At 39.0% G+C, this 18,113-nt stretch overlaps 1 protein-coding gene across 1 annotated transcript in view; it reads right to left on the reverse strand.

Moving 5' to 3' along the window:
• The window catches only part of creb5b (cAMP responsive element binding protein 5b), a 51,217-nt gene extending 35,684 nt beyond the window's left edge, over nucleotides 1-15,533 (reverse strand). Inside the window, 5 exon segments of the mRNA XM_046848103.1 lie at nucleotides 8,371-8,528; nucleotides 11,527-11,645; nucleotides 14,617-14,710; nucleotides 15,463-15,476; nucleotides 15,479-15,533. Of these exon segments, the coding sequence (XP_046704059.1) occupies nucleotides 8,371-8,528; nucleotides 11,527-11,645; nucleotides 14,617-14,710; nucleotides 15,463-15,476; nucleotides 15,479-15,515 (422 nt within the window). The 5' untranslated portion in view covers nucleotides 15,516-15,533.
• Nucleotides 15,534-18,113: the final 2,580 nt, after the last annotated feature.

Here is an 18,113-nt window from a genome sequence, read left to right on the forward strand (position 1 = left end):
GTCATGTGCAGAGCTTTGCTATGTTCAAGAACACTCCTGCATTTATCATAACCTGTTTCTCAGTTCCATCAGCATGACACTTCCAAAACAGGGCTGTGTTCTCTTCTCAACCCCAACCACATCTGCAGGCTTACTCTTAATGTCAACCCATAAGCCTCTAGAGCTGCAAGTGTATGCATTTTATCACAAGTTATGCAAGAATATCTGACACCTTGTGGCCCATCTTCACATTCCAATAAAATCCTGCTTTATTTCTTCCATCCACTTTGGCTTCAATGCTGTGTTCACTTGTTTTTTTGGGCGCTTCCCCTATTCACCCTGCTCCACCTGATCAGACTCCTTTTCTCTCTCTTTTTTCTCAGTTTCACTTCCTCCAGCTGCTTTTTTTATCATCCTCTTAGCCTTTAAGGTCTTCATCTTTCCCCATCCTCTTCCACATTTTCTTTAACCTGAGGACCATTCGTCCCAACAATCCACTCTTGATCCCATACTTCCTCTCTTCCCTACTCTTTGTCATGGCAGGCGGACAGCCCTGGGGCTGTGGATGACACAGCGGTGTAGGAATGAGAGGAACAGGGCCTGGGCGTTCCTCTCCAAATGCTCTATTAAAGCCTGCACTGTACACAATGAGCTCACTCTAATTCAGCTCAGATGTACATCCTGCCTGTCTGCCATCTCTCGTTCGCTTTCTTTGCTCTTTCTGTCTCTGTCTCCACATCATGCTTGCTTTTTATATGTCATAAGCCCAATAACTGATTCTCTTTCCTGCTTTAAAAGTCTAAATACAAAATTAGAAGATGCCATTCAATATTTAAATGATTTGAAGATTCCACATGCATTTCTTATTCGTTAATGACTGTATTATTATGTAACGATGAGGCCATGATTTTTTTAATCTGATGGATACCTACAATGACAGTTTACAGTTTTAACCAAGCAAAATGAAATCTAAACATAGAAATCTATGACATGCATGCTTTGGCCCCAAAGCAGAAGGCATTAAAAATACAATGAAAGACAATGATGATGACAAGCTAGAAGCATGAAACTCAACTATGCTATTTTATATAACTATTCACAATAGTTATTCATTTCCCATTTCCTTCTCTCCAGTGCAGTAAGCAACTTTTCCTTATTCTCTTAAACTATATCATGCACTCTCTCTCTCTCTCTCTCTCTCTCTCTCTCTCTCTCTCTCTCTCTCTCTCTCTCTCTCTCTCTCTCTCTCTCTCTCTCTCTCTCTGTGTATATATCACTCTCTTTTACCAAGCTGCCATGTACAGATATGGTAATGTACTATTTAAGCACTCAGCTTCCTTTCTGTGCATCAAAACTACATCAGGATGTCCTCTGTTCTCTGGAGGTGTGAAAACAAGCATGCATGCAGCGCTGTAGTCACATCCATCTACTACCCGCGCACGCACACACACACACACACACGCACACACGCACACACGCACACACGCACACACAGACACACACACACACACACACGCACACACACACACACGCACACACACGCACACACACGCACACACAGACACACACACACACACACACACACACACTCACACACAAAATACATAAAACCAGTTTTGTGATGATAGACATTTCTAAACTTTTTTAAAATTAAGGACAACAAGCTCTCTGAAGCATTTCTGAGTATAAATAGTGCCTGTACAGCACCTCTCTGATGCTTACAGTCTAAATATAAAGACTGAAACAATTACTTTTCATTATATTTTAAAGGTGGTGTCAAGTTGAAGGAGCAACACCGTGAAAATCTGAATCAGATGCTACGTTTAAGGTTTTAAACTTTTCTTTCTTCAATTGCGAGGAAAGTGAAGTTTGACACTGCAGTGTTATTTGTAATAAACGCAAACCTTGTGAGTTGGATTACTGAATAAATGGCAAGGAAAGTAGTTAAAAATGTTTATTAATTTCGAGATCAAGCCTCAGCTGTCAAACTTTGTTGTACATTGTTAAAATTGGGGGTGGGGTTAAAAGGTTTATGTCTAATTGTCTTCATTATAAGCATGTAGCCGACAACTGGTCTCAAAGTTTACCATGGTCTTGTGACTACTTATGCTACCGATATGCCATGTGCTAATGATTTAAGCGTGTGCCTAATAAATTGTATCCAAAAAAAAAAAAAAAGAGTTATCTGAGACCCCAAACTGACAGGAAGATTTATCACACGTTCGGTCTATTAGAAGTCATTATTAGGCTTTTTCCACAGCTCCTGCTCATTGCACATGTTGCTGGTTCATGCCTCCATTCACTGCATCACCCTCATGTCCCTCAATAAGAGACACAGAGGGACTCGTACAGTGTTTTATCTCACGCGGTTGACTAGCTGTGTCTAACATGCTTAGCGCCGACACAACTCAGGAACAGATGGTTCCAATTTGAAAAAAGAGGCCGTTTCAATCGTACAACGTCCCCCATCTCCCAACAGCGAGCAATAATGGTAGCCATGATGTCCAGATTCGATGTGTTGTGCTCTTTCCTTTGTAATTTCTTCTTGAGTTTTTTGCTGTTTTCTCTCAAGGTGTGTATCAGAGGGCTTTTGTGTTCAGGGACAGCACATATCAGGGGAGCATACGCAAACTGCAGGGAGAAGGTGGGGGGGATGGGGGTCCTTGGGCTTGCAGCTGTGGGCCTCTCGGCTCAGCAGACCGGTTTGAGTAAAGCCAAACTTAATTGATTCCAAGCCTCAAAAGCACTTTACTAAACATGTTGCAGCAACAGGGTTTTCTTTTTTTGCTCTTTTAATTTAACAGAGGCCCTTTAGCTCTTTCATAATGCACAGTCTGAAAATCCATGGAACAGACACAGAATAAGGTTCATTGATGCTACGTATATATTTACTCTGCACAGGAAGTATGCAGAGCCCATTTACTTCCTGTAAATTCTGTAATAATATCAGCTTACTATAATATGCATGATAAGGCAAAATGCACACTATGTGAAGTGTATAGTTAATAGGTAATTAATAAAATATCAAAACCTGAGAATAATTTTTATCATTTGTCTAGAGATGAGCCATAGTGATTTCCTTCACATATAAGTGTGCATACTCACTGATGATACATCATCCCAGGAACAAGTGACGTTTAAATGCCTTGCTGTGTGTCAGTTTTAAGTGTGGTGAACCATGAACTTGTAACTTTCTGATCAGTTGCCCAGCCTGTAAACCACCCACTACCTCTCTTATTATAAAGATAGCTGTTATCTACTGTTCTTCCACTTTTTTTTTTACTATGCGGTGAATGTAGCTGATGTCACTTATTAAAGCAATATGTACAGTTATTGATACAGTTATTGATAGAAAAATATAACAAAATCAACTTCAAAAGCAGCATGTGATGAAAACATTCTTCAAATGTTCTTTTGGCAGGCTTTGCTTGAAAAATATTCAAAACATTTAGAGCTTTAGATGGAATACATCCTGACGCTTATTTTCCTGTCTCACTAATCATGAACAGAAGTGCTAGCGTACACCTGCTGTCTATGCAAACACGTTGTCTCTGCAAGTCTTTATGAATGCTTTGGCTTTATGAGCCTTTTTTTTGAGCACTTCATTAAGCCACAGTACAGCACGGTACAGGCGCAGTATAAGCGAGAGCAGCACTGTCGAAGGGTCACAGAGTGTGTTACAGAGAAACATAAGTTACAATGCAGTTGAGAAGGAAGAGGAGCCCCTGTGAACAGCAGCACTCACTGACCCCCTGCTTCCTGCCCAACAGGTCTTTTGGTTACAGAAAGTAACGTTTCTGTGCCAAGGGGTTTCCTTGCTGGGGTTTTCCAGCTGAGATGGACATTTCCACACTGACAATTGCCGGCCTGCTTGGGTATAACCACTGACCTCTGCAGCCCCTGTCAACAATAGGGCTTGTACGGCCGGCTTTTTCAGCTACTTACTCATGGACTCGTTTAAGGATGCTGTAGTGAGACTCAACCCAACTAGACAAAATAATATTAAAACTAGACAAAATGCTATCAGAGATCCATACATGAGATACCAGTTGTTCTGTTCATCAGAATAAATTCTGAAGAAAAGCGCAAAGCTCAGTTTGTAAATGTTAATTTATGTGATGGAAAGAATCAAGTCAAGCCTCTTCATGTTTAGACCTGACTAATCTCATTCCCTCACCTGAGCCTGTTTTGCCACTTCATTAATGCAGTACATACATTTAGCTACAGTTTGGCTCCTACATGGAAATGCATTTGATTTCCGGTTAAGTTATTAAACCACAAATGCATTTTTATTCCATCCTCACCTGGGCTGCCAATAATTACAGGGTTGACTATTATTATGACGGTTCATATTTGCAGTCAGTCCATGCTCTTCAACATTTTGATGGCTGACAAATAAAAAAATTATGTAACATAATATGCATAATTTTTTATTTTTTTTTGTAAAGTACACCTAGATGAATGAGGTAAACAGAATAGTGCTCTGGTGATGAATTTATTTTTAAATCTATTTGCATAAATATCTTTTCCAGGCATGAAGCATTGCTTAATATGCAGATTGATTTTCAGTTAACAATACAGAGGACTGTTTTTCTATAGCATTTTAATAAACCCCTTAAGCCTATAAGCAAGTCAGTTATTAAGGAATATTTTTGGAAAATTATTATTTAAATGGTGTATTTAATAAGCCTCATTAACACATTCATTAGTGAATCCTTTATGTAGTAATTCTTGGTAATTACATGTTGGTCAAAATAAATGAGGTGACATTCATATATTTATTTTTGTCTGATTGAGAGAAGAACCCTCAAGTTATTTTTATAGCTTGACTGCTAAAGAATGCTGTAGGCGTTTGATCCTTTTGTGTTCTGTAGAATTAAAGCCTCCCTTTTTTGCCTTTTTTTCTGTTACCCTTTAATGTGTTTTGTTGTTTTGTTCGTTTATTATTTATTTGCTTTTATGCATATTTTATATAATTTCTGTTTTTAATTTTTTTTTTTATGAATTCAAAACATTTATAAGTTTATACAAACAGCACATTTGGTAAAATGTTAAACTCTTAAACCCTGGGACTTTTTTTTTCTACCTACTTCATTTTGGAGCACAGATTTCCATGTGTGCTAGTAAGCCAGCTTCACTTCTTGCGCAAGCTGATGTTCTCAAACTGAAGTGGTCATCAAATTTTCATTTACGAAGCACAAAATAACCTTATTACAACCTTAATTATTCCAGTAGCCTATGTGTCAGCTAAATGGATACTTCACTGATGCCATGAATGTGCTGTTAGCAAAGATAAAAAGCTTACAAGATTAAGAATCACTAACCGTTGTAAAGACAGACCATAATAATGATAGAGAAGTCTTCTTCTCTTTTAGATATTAAGACAAAGCTGTAGTAAACACACCCATTGTCTGGCCCACGTTCTGTACTCTACTTCAAGTGAATGAGCAACATTCTTACTGCCGCTGCCTCTCTCTCTCTCTCTCTCTCTCTCTCTCTCTCTCTCTCTCTCCTGTGGCTGAAATTCCATCCATCCCGCTGAACAAAAGCCACTGTCGTCCTGTCAGTCAACCTGACTGACAGTCTTCCCATCCAATATTCACAAGCTGTCCCATCTAGGCATCTGCCCCCGTGCTGTCTCGCCACTGACATAGAGAAGACATTGTGTTCTCCTTTGACCTCACGCGTCACACCATGCGATGCACAAGCACCATTCATTAACTGTAACACTGACCCTCCGCCAAAGTGTGTGTATTTGTATGTGCATGAGTGTGCCAGTGATTGGTAAGTGGTAAGGGGAGTAGTAAGTATGAAGGGCATGCCTGACATGCAGAGCACATCCTGGAGCTTTGCTGAGTTAACTGAGTGGTTAAAAAAATATTGAAAACGTTGTACATATTGGGTGCAGTTCAGGTCTGCACAGGCCTCAGTCATTGGTCATGTGTTTGAACAGAACCACAAGCAGTGCAGATAAATCAAGGCAAAATACTGTTATTAAGCAAGAAACACGTTCCAACTGAGATTAATATACAGGGTAAAGAATTCTGGTTCTGTAATGTAAGCTACAGACCATCAGGTCGGCTCTGGGAAACGGAACCTGTGGCAGCGCTGATTGCCTACTTCCATGGCATGACAGATACATCTTGCCATGTTAATCCCCTTCAGAAATACCAAACCACAGGCACTGAGCTCGAAATGACACTGCGCTTTTCCTGCACAACATTAGGTCTGTGTATGTGTGTACTCAGGTGATGATTATGTCGCAGACAGGGTATATTCTGACGCAGAGCAAGCAAAAGAGAGCGAGAAAGATGGATCAAAAGTGGCGAGTGCTTGCGCAAAAAGGGCGTCACCCCTAAATGGTCAATATCCCCACCAGAGTAGTGCTATTGATGTCATAAGTGTGGGACACACCCGAGCCGGCCAAACCACACAGGGCCTTTAAGGGCCAGGGCAACTAAATAGAGCCCCACACACACACACACACACGCGCGCACGCACACATACATGCACACACACGCACACATACACGCAAACACACACACATACAATGCACCACTGGTGACACAGAATGCTAAAAACTCCTAAATATGTTTAAAATGTAGTTTGAATAGATTACTTATATATTATTAATATATTATATTTTATAGATAATATATTGTTTTTAAGATATAAACAGGTGACTAATTAAAGGAGAAAAACTTGTGCCTTAATGAACAATGTGCCTTTAGATAAATTCTGCATGTCTCTGAAACAGCACAGCTACATATAATAATGCTTTATTCTACAAACTTTACATTTTCTGTTAACTGTGTGTGTTTGAATGTGTGTAATGTGCTGATTTCCCTTTTTTGTGGGCCCTCAAACATGTAGTGCCGATTGACAAAGCTACACAAACACAGCATACACAATGCATATATATATATATATATATATATATATATATATATATATATATATATATATATATATATATATATATATATTCCTCAATTATATACATCAACTACAGTTGGAAAAAGTACTGGAAAATGTATGTGGGTATAGATATCGATTTTTGGTGGAAACTGTAGATAATTCAAAGCCAGTCAAAATGTCCTTATTAAGCTGATTTTTTTTTAAATAGTTATAATAAATATATTCATAAAATAAATAAATAATAATAATAATAACAGTATATTGCAACTGTGCAATTTTGAGCCTGAAACCAGTTTGGTCTCTGTATAGGCATGACTAATGCTATATATTTTGCTAAAGAATTCATTAGAATTGTAATATCTAAAATTCTTCTTTATAGATTTATTTGTTATTGTTATTTAACCTACTAGAATCGATGATAGTATTGCTTGGCATTAGCAAAAGAAATGGTTGAATAAATAATAAAAAATAATAAAAGAAACCTAGCTGAATAATGCCAGGTAACGCTAGGAAATTAGCAAAACTTTCCTCAGCATGCTTTTCCAAATTAGATGCAGTTCATGTCTTGTAAAGAAACAAACGTGATAGAGATCTACTATATAAATAAAAATGAAAGGAACGAAAATAAGGGTTTTTGGAAATATAGTGGTGTTAGAGTGCATCTATTAAATTAAAGTGTTTGCATTAAAAATAATATATAGGTATAAAGTAGAAACACCCTACTTACTCTATAGTATTTCCCAACCTTGCACATCAACACTCATGCACACACTATGCTCTACAATTACCATCACTGGAAAAAAAACCCACAGACAGCAAGGAGTCAAAGAGATGAAAGATACAAGTGCTGCATCACAACTTTTTTTGGTGTCCTTTTGGTTTTTCCAATGAGCTTATTTAAGTCAGCTAGAAAATACACAGTACATAGATCAAAAAAATGTCTCCTAACAAAGCCATTTGTGTTTGTTGAACAAAGAGGATGTACAAGTAACACATTCACTGAGCTATTAAACTATTAGTGCCGAAATATCCACATTAAAAAATTCTGTTCCACTTAAAAAAAAAACAATAAAACCAAGCAGCTACACAGCCTGTAAGTAAACTCTACTCATTCAACACATGCCCCAGGCCATGTGAAAGAGCAAACTTCCCTCTGTGTAACTAATAGTAGTGCTTATGTTTACAATGTAGGAAGTTTGAATGGTACAGTATAATAGAGTGAACTTGTATGTTTGTCAATCATTACACATTTTTTGAATGAGCAACAAACACATCACTTCCTCTAAATGGAGGAAGATACATCTTCTCTAAATTTTGGTCGTGGTTTTTTAAAAGGTAATATGATTTCACACAGTGCAAATAATTAGTATTTTTGATGCTGGATGTTTTTACAGTGAAAGACATTCTGCATGACTTTCACTAACATGTATAATGCCATTGGGATGCTACGAAATCTGAAAGTCTTTCACTTACCCGATCTGTCTGTTGGTTGAAGGAGCCTGTGTGATGACTGAGCTGGACTGTGGTGATGGTAACGCTTGTTGTATCACTATGCTGTTTTCATGGTTGGTCATTCGGCTGTGAGGTTGCTGGTGCTGGGTCAGGCCTGGTTGTGCATGAAGAGCGATATTCTAAAGAGAGAAGAGGCAAATTGTCCATTAATGTACCGATCACAGCTTTAAAATCTAGTCAAATGTTTTGTATTTTTTAATAAAACATTTCAGTATACCTAATAGAGGATTATTTAACCAAGAAACTACTATTTCAAAAAATACATTTCCATATGCTAATGGAAGATAATTTTTCTTTCCAGAAATCAAATATTAAAATTAGCAAAATTACGGTATGTGCCAATGGGCATTACTTCATCAATTTGAATGTACTCAATATATTAAGAACATCAGAATACATTTAATGTGATATTAACGCAAAAACAAGAGATTAGTCATCTTGAAGATGCCCTGAAAATACAAAATTCTATTTTTTTTATGGTACAAACTATGCATTTGCTTTAAAACTGTGCCTATGAATTAAATAATGATCAGTTAAATACTGAACTGAATGCAGTACAATTTTTTTTTTCAGTAATGGAGGCTGCTTACATTCATTTACATATAATAATTATGCATATAACATGTGCAAACAGTTATCTGCCTTTTGTGCTCTTAACAAATTATTGAGGAAGTAACTAAACAAGAACGCTATAATACATACAGTACATTCATTTTCTAGAAATGTGAAGGTAAAGTGAAAATATTTTGCCAGGTGTGAGAAATACTCACATGAAACTTAATTAAATATCCAGTTTATATCATTTTTGCTAAAGTCTCCTTTAAAACCCAAATCCTGTCAGGCATTTAGAGTTACAATGAAACTTTATTTTATTTTGAAATTAATGAAGTACAGCTCTGTGTTGAACACTTAAAACTAGTCATTTGGGAGATTTTATCTTTTTATATGACTTGCATTGAGAGAGAGAATCAAGAGAACTATTAAAATGTTACAGTCATTTCCAGAAACAGTAGTTCTTATGGAGAAGTAGGAAACACCCATAATATAAAAAATATGAGAACATTAAATATCAAGTCAGCGTTCCCATATATTACAATGATATTACCTTATTATGCTTATTATTTACTTTTTATGCTTATTAGTAATGAATTGACATGTATTATACACTAAAGTGGTATCTGTGTAATCAGACCTTGCAACCAGAAAAAAAAAGTACTAAAACACCAAGTCTGTTTTCTTGTCCAGTTTATAGACTATGACAAGTTGTGACTTTTGCAGGGTGTTTGAAGCATGTTATTATATGAGTTAATGGAACATTAAAAGAGGGAATGGAGAACTTTACTAATTTAGTGGAATTTATATCAGTCATTTGGTGATTCCTGTTCTGTATTCTACAACATTGTTTAACTACATTGTGGTTTGTGGAGCAGGTTCTTGGGTAAGACTTCTCTCTTCCTTCCTCTTGATGTCAAACAGGTTTTCAATGGAAACTATTTTTCACTTTATTTAACCATGATATACTGTACTGGGTGCAAAATATATATATATAAGTGTATAGTATTTAGAATGCAATAGAAATTGTCCCAAAAATAGCTTTCATTCAAATTAAAGTAAAATGCACAGAAACAAGTCATAATACACAATAAATAAATAATTATATGATATATAAATAAATACAATAACTATTATTTTCTTTTGAATCATGTGTCTATTTAATTTAATTTATTGGCCACCAGCTCACTTACTGACACTTTATTAGTTCAGCAAAACTTAAAATAAAATTGCCTTTGAAAATTTTATATTAGTACTGCACTGTTCCTAGAATGTTGCCTTTTTTTAATAACCCTTTCATTCTGACTGCTAGGAATAATTACACTAAATGTTCTTACAACACTTTTTAATTTAGAATTTTTTTTATTGCCTATCAAATTAAATAACACTTGATTTATGATATTGTTATTATTATTATTATTATTATTATTATTATTATTATTATAAAACTAAATAGGTAGAATGCCCATACATTTCCCAATCTAATGTGATGTTGTTTGAGGTTTTCTCACAGTTATAGTGATGAGGAAGTTAGCTAGCACAGGGTGGTCTTTGTCAAACCTCATCACCAAAACAGAATCTAAAACAAAACCTGAAACCTAAAAGGCTGATCGGAAACTAAGCATTTAATTAAAACAATCTAGTTTTAAAATTCTGTCTTTGTATTAAAGTGTATGATAATGCACTAAACTGTACTTCACAGGGGGGGAAAAAAACATGTCTTAATAACACAGATATAAATCCAGAATACATCTAGAATTTCTGTTTTTTCCCCCCTTGTTTCTTAGAAACGAATCTTCCTGCTTTTTCAGGGGAAAAAAACTGTTTCCAGAGAAGCATATGCTCTATTGAAATTATCTTTGCTTAGATGTTTTAGGAACCAGAACAGAATTCCCCTTCATGTCCCTGGGCAATCTCTGAGCTGCTTCTCATGTCAAGTATTATATATTCTCAAGTCTTAGCTTTTAACCTATATCTTTATATCTTTATAGCTTCTTTACTGCGCTCAGCAGGATTTTGCTAAGACTGCTGACTTTGCATCTCAACTCCACAGGTACACTTTTTACATGTCCCAGACATCAGCTGTCCTGCAAACAGTCTAGCCATCAGCTCAGGCTAGTCTAGTAGTTGGCCTTGTTGTGGTGCTGTGTTTAGGTTATGAAATCCACACTGGGGTCAGTTGTAGGAATTAGCATTCTCACAAGCGTAACAGCGTGAGGTAGACACAACGGCTGACCACAACTGTGTGATTATTTTACAGACATCGCATTAATCACTTCACACTGTCTGAGGCGCAGGAAATATTGCTGGCTCAAAAAGGATGTATGTAGTTTAGATGCCATGCTAAATTTTATTTAGATGGGGAAAAGAAACTTTGCAGATTCAGACACATGCTATTGATCTAGTTTTCACAAGCTGTGTGTTTTTGTGGGTGTCTGTTTGTGGCTGCGTCTGTGTTTACTTTTGAAGCAAAACTGTTTTTAAGCTATAGAAGTGAAACCACTAGTGTGTTTTATGTAGGATGAGCTTCACACTGCAGCTGCACCACAGGCCTCATTCTCTCACCTGTTTATTGTCCTCCTCCTCTTGGGCTTGGAAGTCCTGCTCCATGGAGCAGTCCAGATCACTGAACAGTCCAACCTCCTCACAGTTCTTCAGGAAGCGTGTTGGGGTTGGCGTCTGGTCTGCAGACAAAGCAAAAACAAGAGTTCACCCATTAAAATCTCAGTCAGCCACATTTTTAGAAGAAATACCAACCCCCCTGTAGCGTCTCATGAACAGTACATATAGTCTGTAAACATTGAAGTGGTCAGCACCATTAGTTTTGTATAACGACGCTGCGGATTAATTTACCTGTCACCAACTTCCTTACTCAAATATGCCGAAATGTTTTCAGAATGATGAAGGAAGTGTCAGAATCCACGTGTAAACTCTTTTTTGTGTGTTCTGGCCTACAGAGTTAGCAGGGATCTTGGAATTAAACATCCTATCAAAACTTAAGTGTGCATTAAGCTTGTAGTTAACCGTTAGGTTACGGAGCAAGACTGCAATTTACATTGTGGGTTAGATAAAGTATATGATTATAAATGGTGTGACTTCAAATGTGGCTAGAAAGTGCATTTTTTACAAGCTTAATGAAGTGTATAGTTACCATTTGGGTTGTTTATTTGTCCCTGAGTATGTGGTTGTGTGTGTATGTGTGTCTGAAAAAGAGAGTGAGAATGTGTGTGTGTGTGTGTGTGTGTGTGTGTGTGTGTGTGTGTGTGTGTGTGTGTGTGTGTGTGAGAGAGAGAGAGAGAGAGAGAGAGAGAGAGAGAGAAGTAAAATATGAGCTTGAATGTAATAAAGTGTGATAGAGTGTGCAAAAGGATGGGTGAATATATGACAATGAATATTATGTGTGTATGATATATAGAGTGATATACAGAGTGTGTGATAGAGTGAAGGAGCAAATGAATGAGTCAGGGTGAATAAGGGAGTAAATGAGTGGCCATTTGAGTATGCTGTGTGAGTGAAAAAGTGAGTGAGTGAGGGAGTGAGTGAGGGAGTGAGTGAGTGAGTGAGTGAGGAGGGAGGAGGGAGGAGGAGTGAGTGAGTGAGTGAGGGGTGAGTGAGTGAGTTAGTGAGTGAGTGAGTGAGTGAGTGAGTGAGGGAGGAGGAGGGAGGAGTGAGTGATTGAGTGAGGAGGAGGAGGGAGGGTGAGTGAGTGAGTGAGTGAGTGAGTGAGTGGTGAGTGAGGGAGTGAGTGAGTGGTGAGTGAGTGAGTGAGTGAGGAGGGAGGAGGAGGGAGGAGGAGGAGGAGGAGGAGTAAGTGAGTGAGTGAGGGAGTGAGTGAGTGAGTGAGGGAGTAAGTGAGTAAGTGAGTGGTGGTGGTGGTGAGTGGTGAGTGAGTGAGGGAGGAATGGAGTGAGTGAGTGGTGGTGGTGAGTGGTGAGTGAGTGAGTGGGTGAGGGAGTGAGGGGTGAGTGAGTGAGTGAGGAAGTAAGTGAGTGAGTTAGTGAGTGAGTGAGTGGGTGAGGGAGTGAGGGAGTGAGTGGTGAGTGAGTGAGTGAGTGAGGGAGGAGGAGGGAGTGAGTGATTGAGTGAGGAGGAGGGAGTGAGTGGTGGTGAGTGGTGGTGAGTGAGTGAGTGAGTGAGTGAGGTGAGTGAGTGGTGAGTGAGTGAGTGAGTGAGTGAGTGAGGAGGAGGGAGGAGGAGGGAGGAGGAGGAGGGAGGAGTGAGTGAGTGAGGGAGTGAGTGAGTGAGTGAGGGAGTAAGTGAGTAAGTGAGTGGTGGTGAGTGAGTGAGTGAGTGAGTGAGGAGGGAGGGAGGGTGAGTGAGTGAGTGGTGAGTGAGTGAGTGAGTGAGTGGGTAAGGGAGTGAGGGAGGAGTGAGTGAGTGAGGAAGTAAGTGAGTGAGTGAGTGAGTGGTGAGTGAGTGGGTGAGGGAGTGAGGGAGTGAGTGAGTGAGTGAGTGAGTGAGTGAGGGAGGAGGAGTGAGTAAGTGAGTGAGTGAGTAAGAGTGAGTGAGTGAGGGAGGAAGGGAGGGAGGAGGGAGGGTGAGTGAGTGGTGAGTGAGGGAGTGAGGGAGTGAGTGAGGGAGTGAGGGAGGAGGGAGGAGTGAGAGAGGGAGTGAGGGAGTGAGTGAGTTAGTGAGCAAGTGAGTGAGTGACTAATTTGCAAAGTAAGTGAGAGAATCAAAGAGATGAAGGGACTGAATGTAAAAAATGCACATCTAATGAGAAACCTAAAGCTTCAAGGCTGCTTGGAACTGAAACCTGATCTGCTCCTCTGATAAGGGTAAATAATGAAGAAGAGTGAATCACAGCACTGCTGGAGAGGTGCGGAGCTCAAACATTTGTACACACTTACACACACACATGTACACACTCACACACATGTACACACTCACACACATGTACACACTCACACATGTACACACTCACACACCCACTAGCCATTACTTGGTTTTCCTTACGGAATTTAAACATTTCAGCCTGAAACTCTTTTTATGAATTTTTAACATTTCAAACGTCATCTGAAGTAACCGACAGGAACCATTTAATGTTTCAAGTGTTTGCATTCCTGAAGCACCTTAATGTTTATGTGACATCATGGTGCCTGTGTTTTTTTGCAGTTTGGTTTTGCACTCTAACTAATATGGGGCTTTAAACATGCAAGTGATAGGAGGGATTAGAGGAGTTAGAGGGCAGCAAAAATATTATTTTAAACACATAGGTATGTGTTTTAAACTTAATGTACACACATCTAATGCTTGCTAATCAAATATAGGGGTCAAAATGAAGTGTCAGATGGCCCATGTGGCAGGATTTGAAGGTATGTTTAAGAGTGTGTATTTTTTATGTGTGTATTTTTATGTGTGTGTGTGTGTGTGTGTGTGTGTGTGTGTGTGTGTGTGTGTGTGTGTGTGTGTGTGTGTGTGTGTGTGTGTGGTTTTTCATTTACATTTACAGTAGAATTCATATATTATGAAGAACCGAATGATTCTATTGCTGTGACATGTTTATGGTTCCCTTAAATTCTACACAAAATGTGGCAGATTGTGTTTAATAGAAAAGAGTGAAAATAGTATCTTACTAATTAGATTGTAACTAACCAAATACTAATTATTAATAATAACCAAAAGTATAAGTATATGTGCTTGTGTGTGACTCACCTGATAGCATGTTATCACTTTTGATGGGTGGAAATTTGAGGGTCATCTCATGCTTGTGGCGGTGAATCATTAGATGGTCTTCTGTGGGGAAACGCTGTTAGACACAGAAACAAGTCAGTCTCAAATCACTTGTGGTTTAAGTCATGGCTAAAAACAGACGGTGGTTTTGCTTTTCTTTTATAGTTTTGGCAGAAGGCGTTGTAATATCCTGAAATGGCATGGACACTTTCAAATTGTATTCAAAACAATCGTCGCAATTCAGGGAGACTCATGTGTGATGTGTGATCAGATGCAGGGACTATAATAGGTCACGGTGCAACAATCTATTCTCAAATACTGAACGCTAGTTATTTCCTCTTTGCTCTTATCGGACACTATCATTTATAGCATGAGAATGTGGCTTTTGGACACATACATCTCCGATATTCACAACTGATCTGCAACTTTAAAAAACATTTCATGCAATCTTTAAACATCAGCAATCCACAGGCTACTTGTTAAACCATGTAGCCTATAGCCCACAACTATAAACATCTTTATAATAATTAATTAATAAATTCATAATTGTATACGCTTTTTATACAAATTATTACATGTATAAAATGTACTGCACAAGAAACATAAACTACGATCTGCCACTGGGTTCCTTTTTATCAACACGCCAAGAAATAGTGACCCAGACATCTAAGGAAATACAGAGGCTTCATATGTTAAAAAGGCCCAAGGGAAACAGTTTTTTTAGCAGGGTAGCATTTCACTGTTTTCTGTGCAGCAGTGTTTCTCTTTGAGCGAGCCTCTATCAAGTTACCGATGTGTTCATCTCCGCCATTGTGTAGTCCGACTTACCTGAGAGCAGCCCGAGCACTGCAAACGTACGGCCGTTCCTGCTCGGAGTTCATCTCTCACTCCAGCTTCTCATAAACCTAAAAAAACAAGCACATAGAAAGAAATCAGTGCCTTGGCTCTGGGTAGCATTTTGTTCGTATCATGTGCCGGCGAAAGCTGTGCCGCTACCTTGCAGGGAAACCAGAATCTCAGAGGTAAGTATTCAGTTGACTGTGCCAGCATGCTTTGCTGAGGTTAAGGTCATGTTGAGGTAGAGATAAATGAAGGAGGAAGGATCAAGAGCACGGTTTACTGGCATGAGGTGTCACCCTGCCTCTGTGTCTCCATGGTGCTGGCGCTGACCACAGCACAAGTGTGTAAATTATCCACCAGCTACCCAGAACGCAACCTGGTACCCAGATAGCAACAGCAACAAGGGCTGGGTATCAACAAACTCACACTCACACGCCGTTATCCTGACCCCTCACCTCTGCTGTCCTCGCAGTCATGCTTTTAGTAGCAGGATGAGGTCAGTTTGACAACTGACTACTAATAATGGTAAATACTAGAGGCTCTATTCATTCGAGTGATAATGAGCGTGACTATCAAACAGACAGGAGAATCATTAATAGACTGGCACGTACAGTAAATAATATTTAACAAAACAATGGCAAAACTCTCAACCATTTCTATTGGTCATCTTACAAGTGCTTAACAATTCCAACCCATCAATGATGTGCATTCTCTCTCCTCTCTATCTCATTCTCTATTTATGTCTACCGCTTTTGCACCCTTTCTCTCATGAGAGCTTTTCTTCAGCGCCATGATTCTACTAAATACCTCTGATGACAGTCTGACAATGGAATGGCATGTCAGTGATTCTGTTTCCCACATGCGGTGTGTAAACAAAAGCTCTCCGGCGTTAATGGAAGTTTGTTTGCGCACACTTCTCTTACAGATACGCAGCCATATACTGTACTGTATTTAAGCTGCAAAATAGGTGGATCAACATGTGTACCTCATGGGGGAAGAGGATACTTCTATTTCCAGAGATGATGAAATTGGAAGGACTCAGTGTGTAACTCAAATCGCCTGGCCTTCTTAGCATATCAGGGGTCTTGCGCAACTCGGTGACCACATATCTATGATTAGACCCAGAGGATAATTCCACGATGGGGGTACAATCGAGGAAGTACTGGGGATCTTTTTTAATGCTGTAACAAAATTCTGCACAGAACCATTTTTACACAATGTTTGGTTTTTATTCACGTTTTCACAGTTTATTCATGTTGCAGTTCAGGCATTCAACACTGTTCTCTCTCATGCCTCATTTCAGTAACAGCACCACAGTCTAGAAGAACCTAATGAGTGACTGTCTTAATAGTGCATGACAGTCTGAGCCGAATCCTCCATACACAATAGTAAAACCAGACTAACGGTCATGGCCAGAATAGGTATTGACACGCTGGTTAGACAGCTAACAAACATTCCCTTTCCAAATACGTGGAAAATAAACATGTTAGGAGTTCGAAAAACATGAAAAAGGAGGCACATAGAGCTCTCTTCAGAGCTCTTCAGGTTAGGTCTCTCTGGGGACACACAACTTTTTACTGCATGAACGCTTTCATACACAATTTGCATGTGATTTTTTTTCCCTGATGGGTCTCGCCAACTGTTTCCTCTCATGCAGTCAAAACATTCAATTTTGGCATTATGTTAGCCAGAGCAGTTTTTCCTTACTGACGGGCCGACAGGCAGAACCCCTCCAGCCAGGCCCCAAACACACGCCCCATGGCCTTATGGGATACATGCTCTGGTCTTCATACAGATTGAGGAGAACCAACATTAGAAATGTGCAGTCTCTCTGGGTCTCTGTCTGCCTCTAATCTGTCTCTCTTTTCTCTCATTACTCTTATCCATTATCTGTTTTAAATTTTACCTCTTGTGCATGTTATTTCTGTCTTTATCATAATGTCTTTATTCTGTCTTTAACATGGTATTTATTCTAAATGTTATTATCATAGAAAGCAGCTTGCATGTTTGAAACTGCATATCCAAAATCGGTCAGGAACCAGAACCGGCTTGCTTGGTTATGTTGTAATTTAATTGGCCAGCAGCTCATCAGTTTAATACATCGGAGAATAATCATAAGGTTGTTGCCAAATTCTAGCCAGAAATCACAGGTCCTTCTATATCATAAGCACACAAGGTTATTTTGAAACATTGATAAAACTTTTCTGATGTGCACATAAGGATTAAACCTCTCAGAGGGGGCTTTAAGGAGAAGAAGTTAGTTATTTTGGTGCGGTGTATCACAGCAGGGTTACAAAACGCACGGCATACAATTCGAAACTGATTGATCCCCAACACAGGGCTGCTCCACGGCACATACACGCTCATGCATGAGTTAAACTACACTTTCAACATGTCTCACGTACACTCAGAAACCTGTCATCACGGCAGCTCAGGCTGACGTATAACTCTGTGCTTGGTGGATTGTTATGACCTCCGGAATGAAGAAGCTTACTTCCCTTTTTTTGTTACATCTTTTAGACAGCAAAAGTATCTGACCCCACCCGCTGACATGGGGCTGCCTATAATATCAGACTGTTGGAGATCTGCCTATGCCATTCGGGGGCAAAGGGGGCAATTGACTTTGCTTTTGCTGATAT

The sequence above is a fragment of the Silurus meridionalis genome, chromosome 4, assembly GCF_014805685.1.
Source record: "Silurus meridionalis isolate SWU-2019-XX chromosome 4, ASM1480568v1, whole genome shotgun sequence".
NCBI classification, from domain to species: Eukaryota; Metazoa; Chordata; class Actinopteri; order Siluriformes; family Siluridae; genus Silurus; species Silurus meridionalis.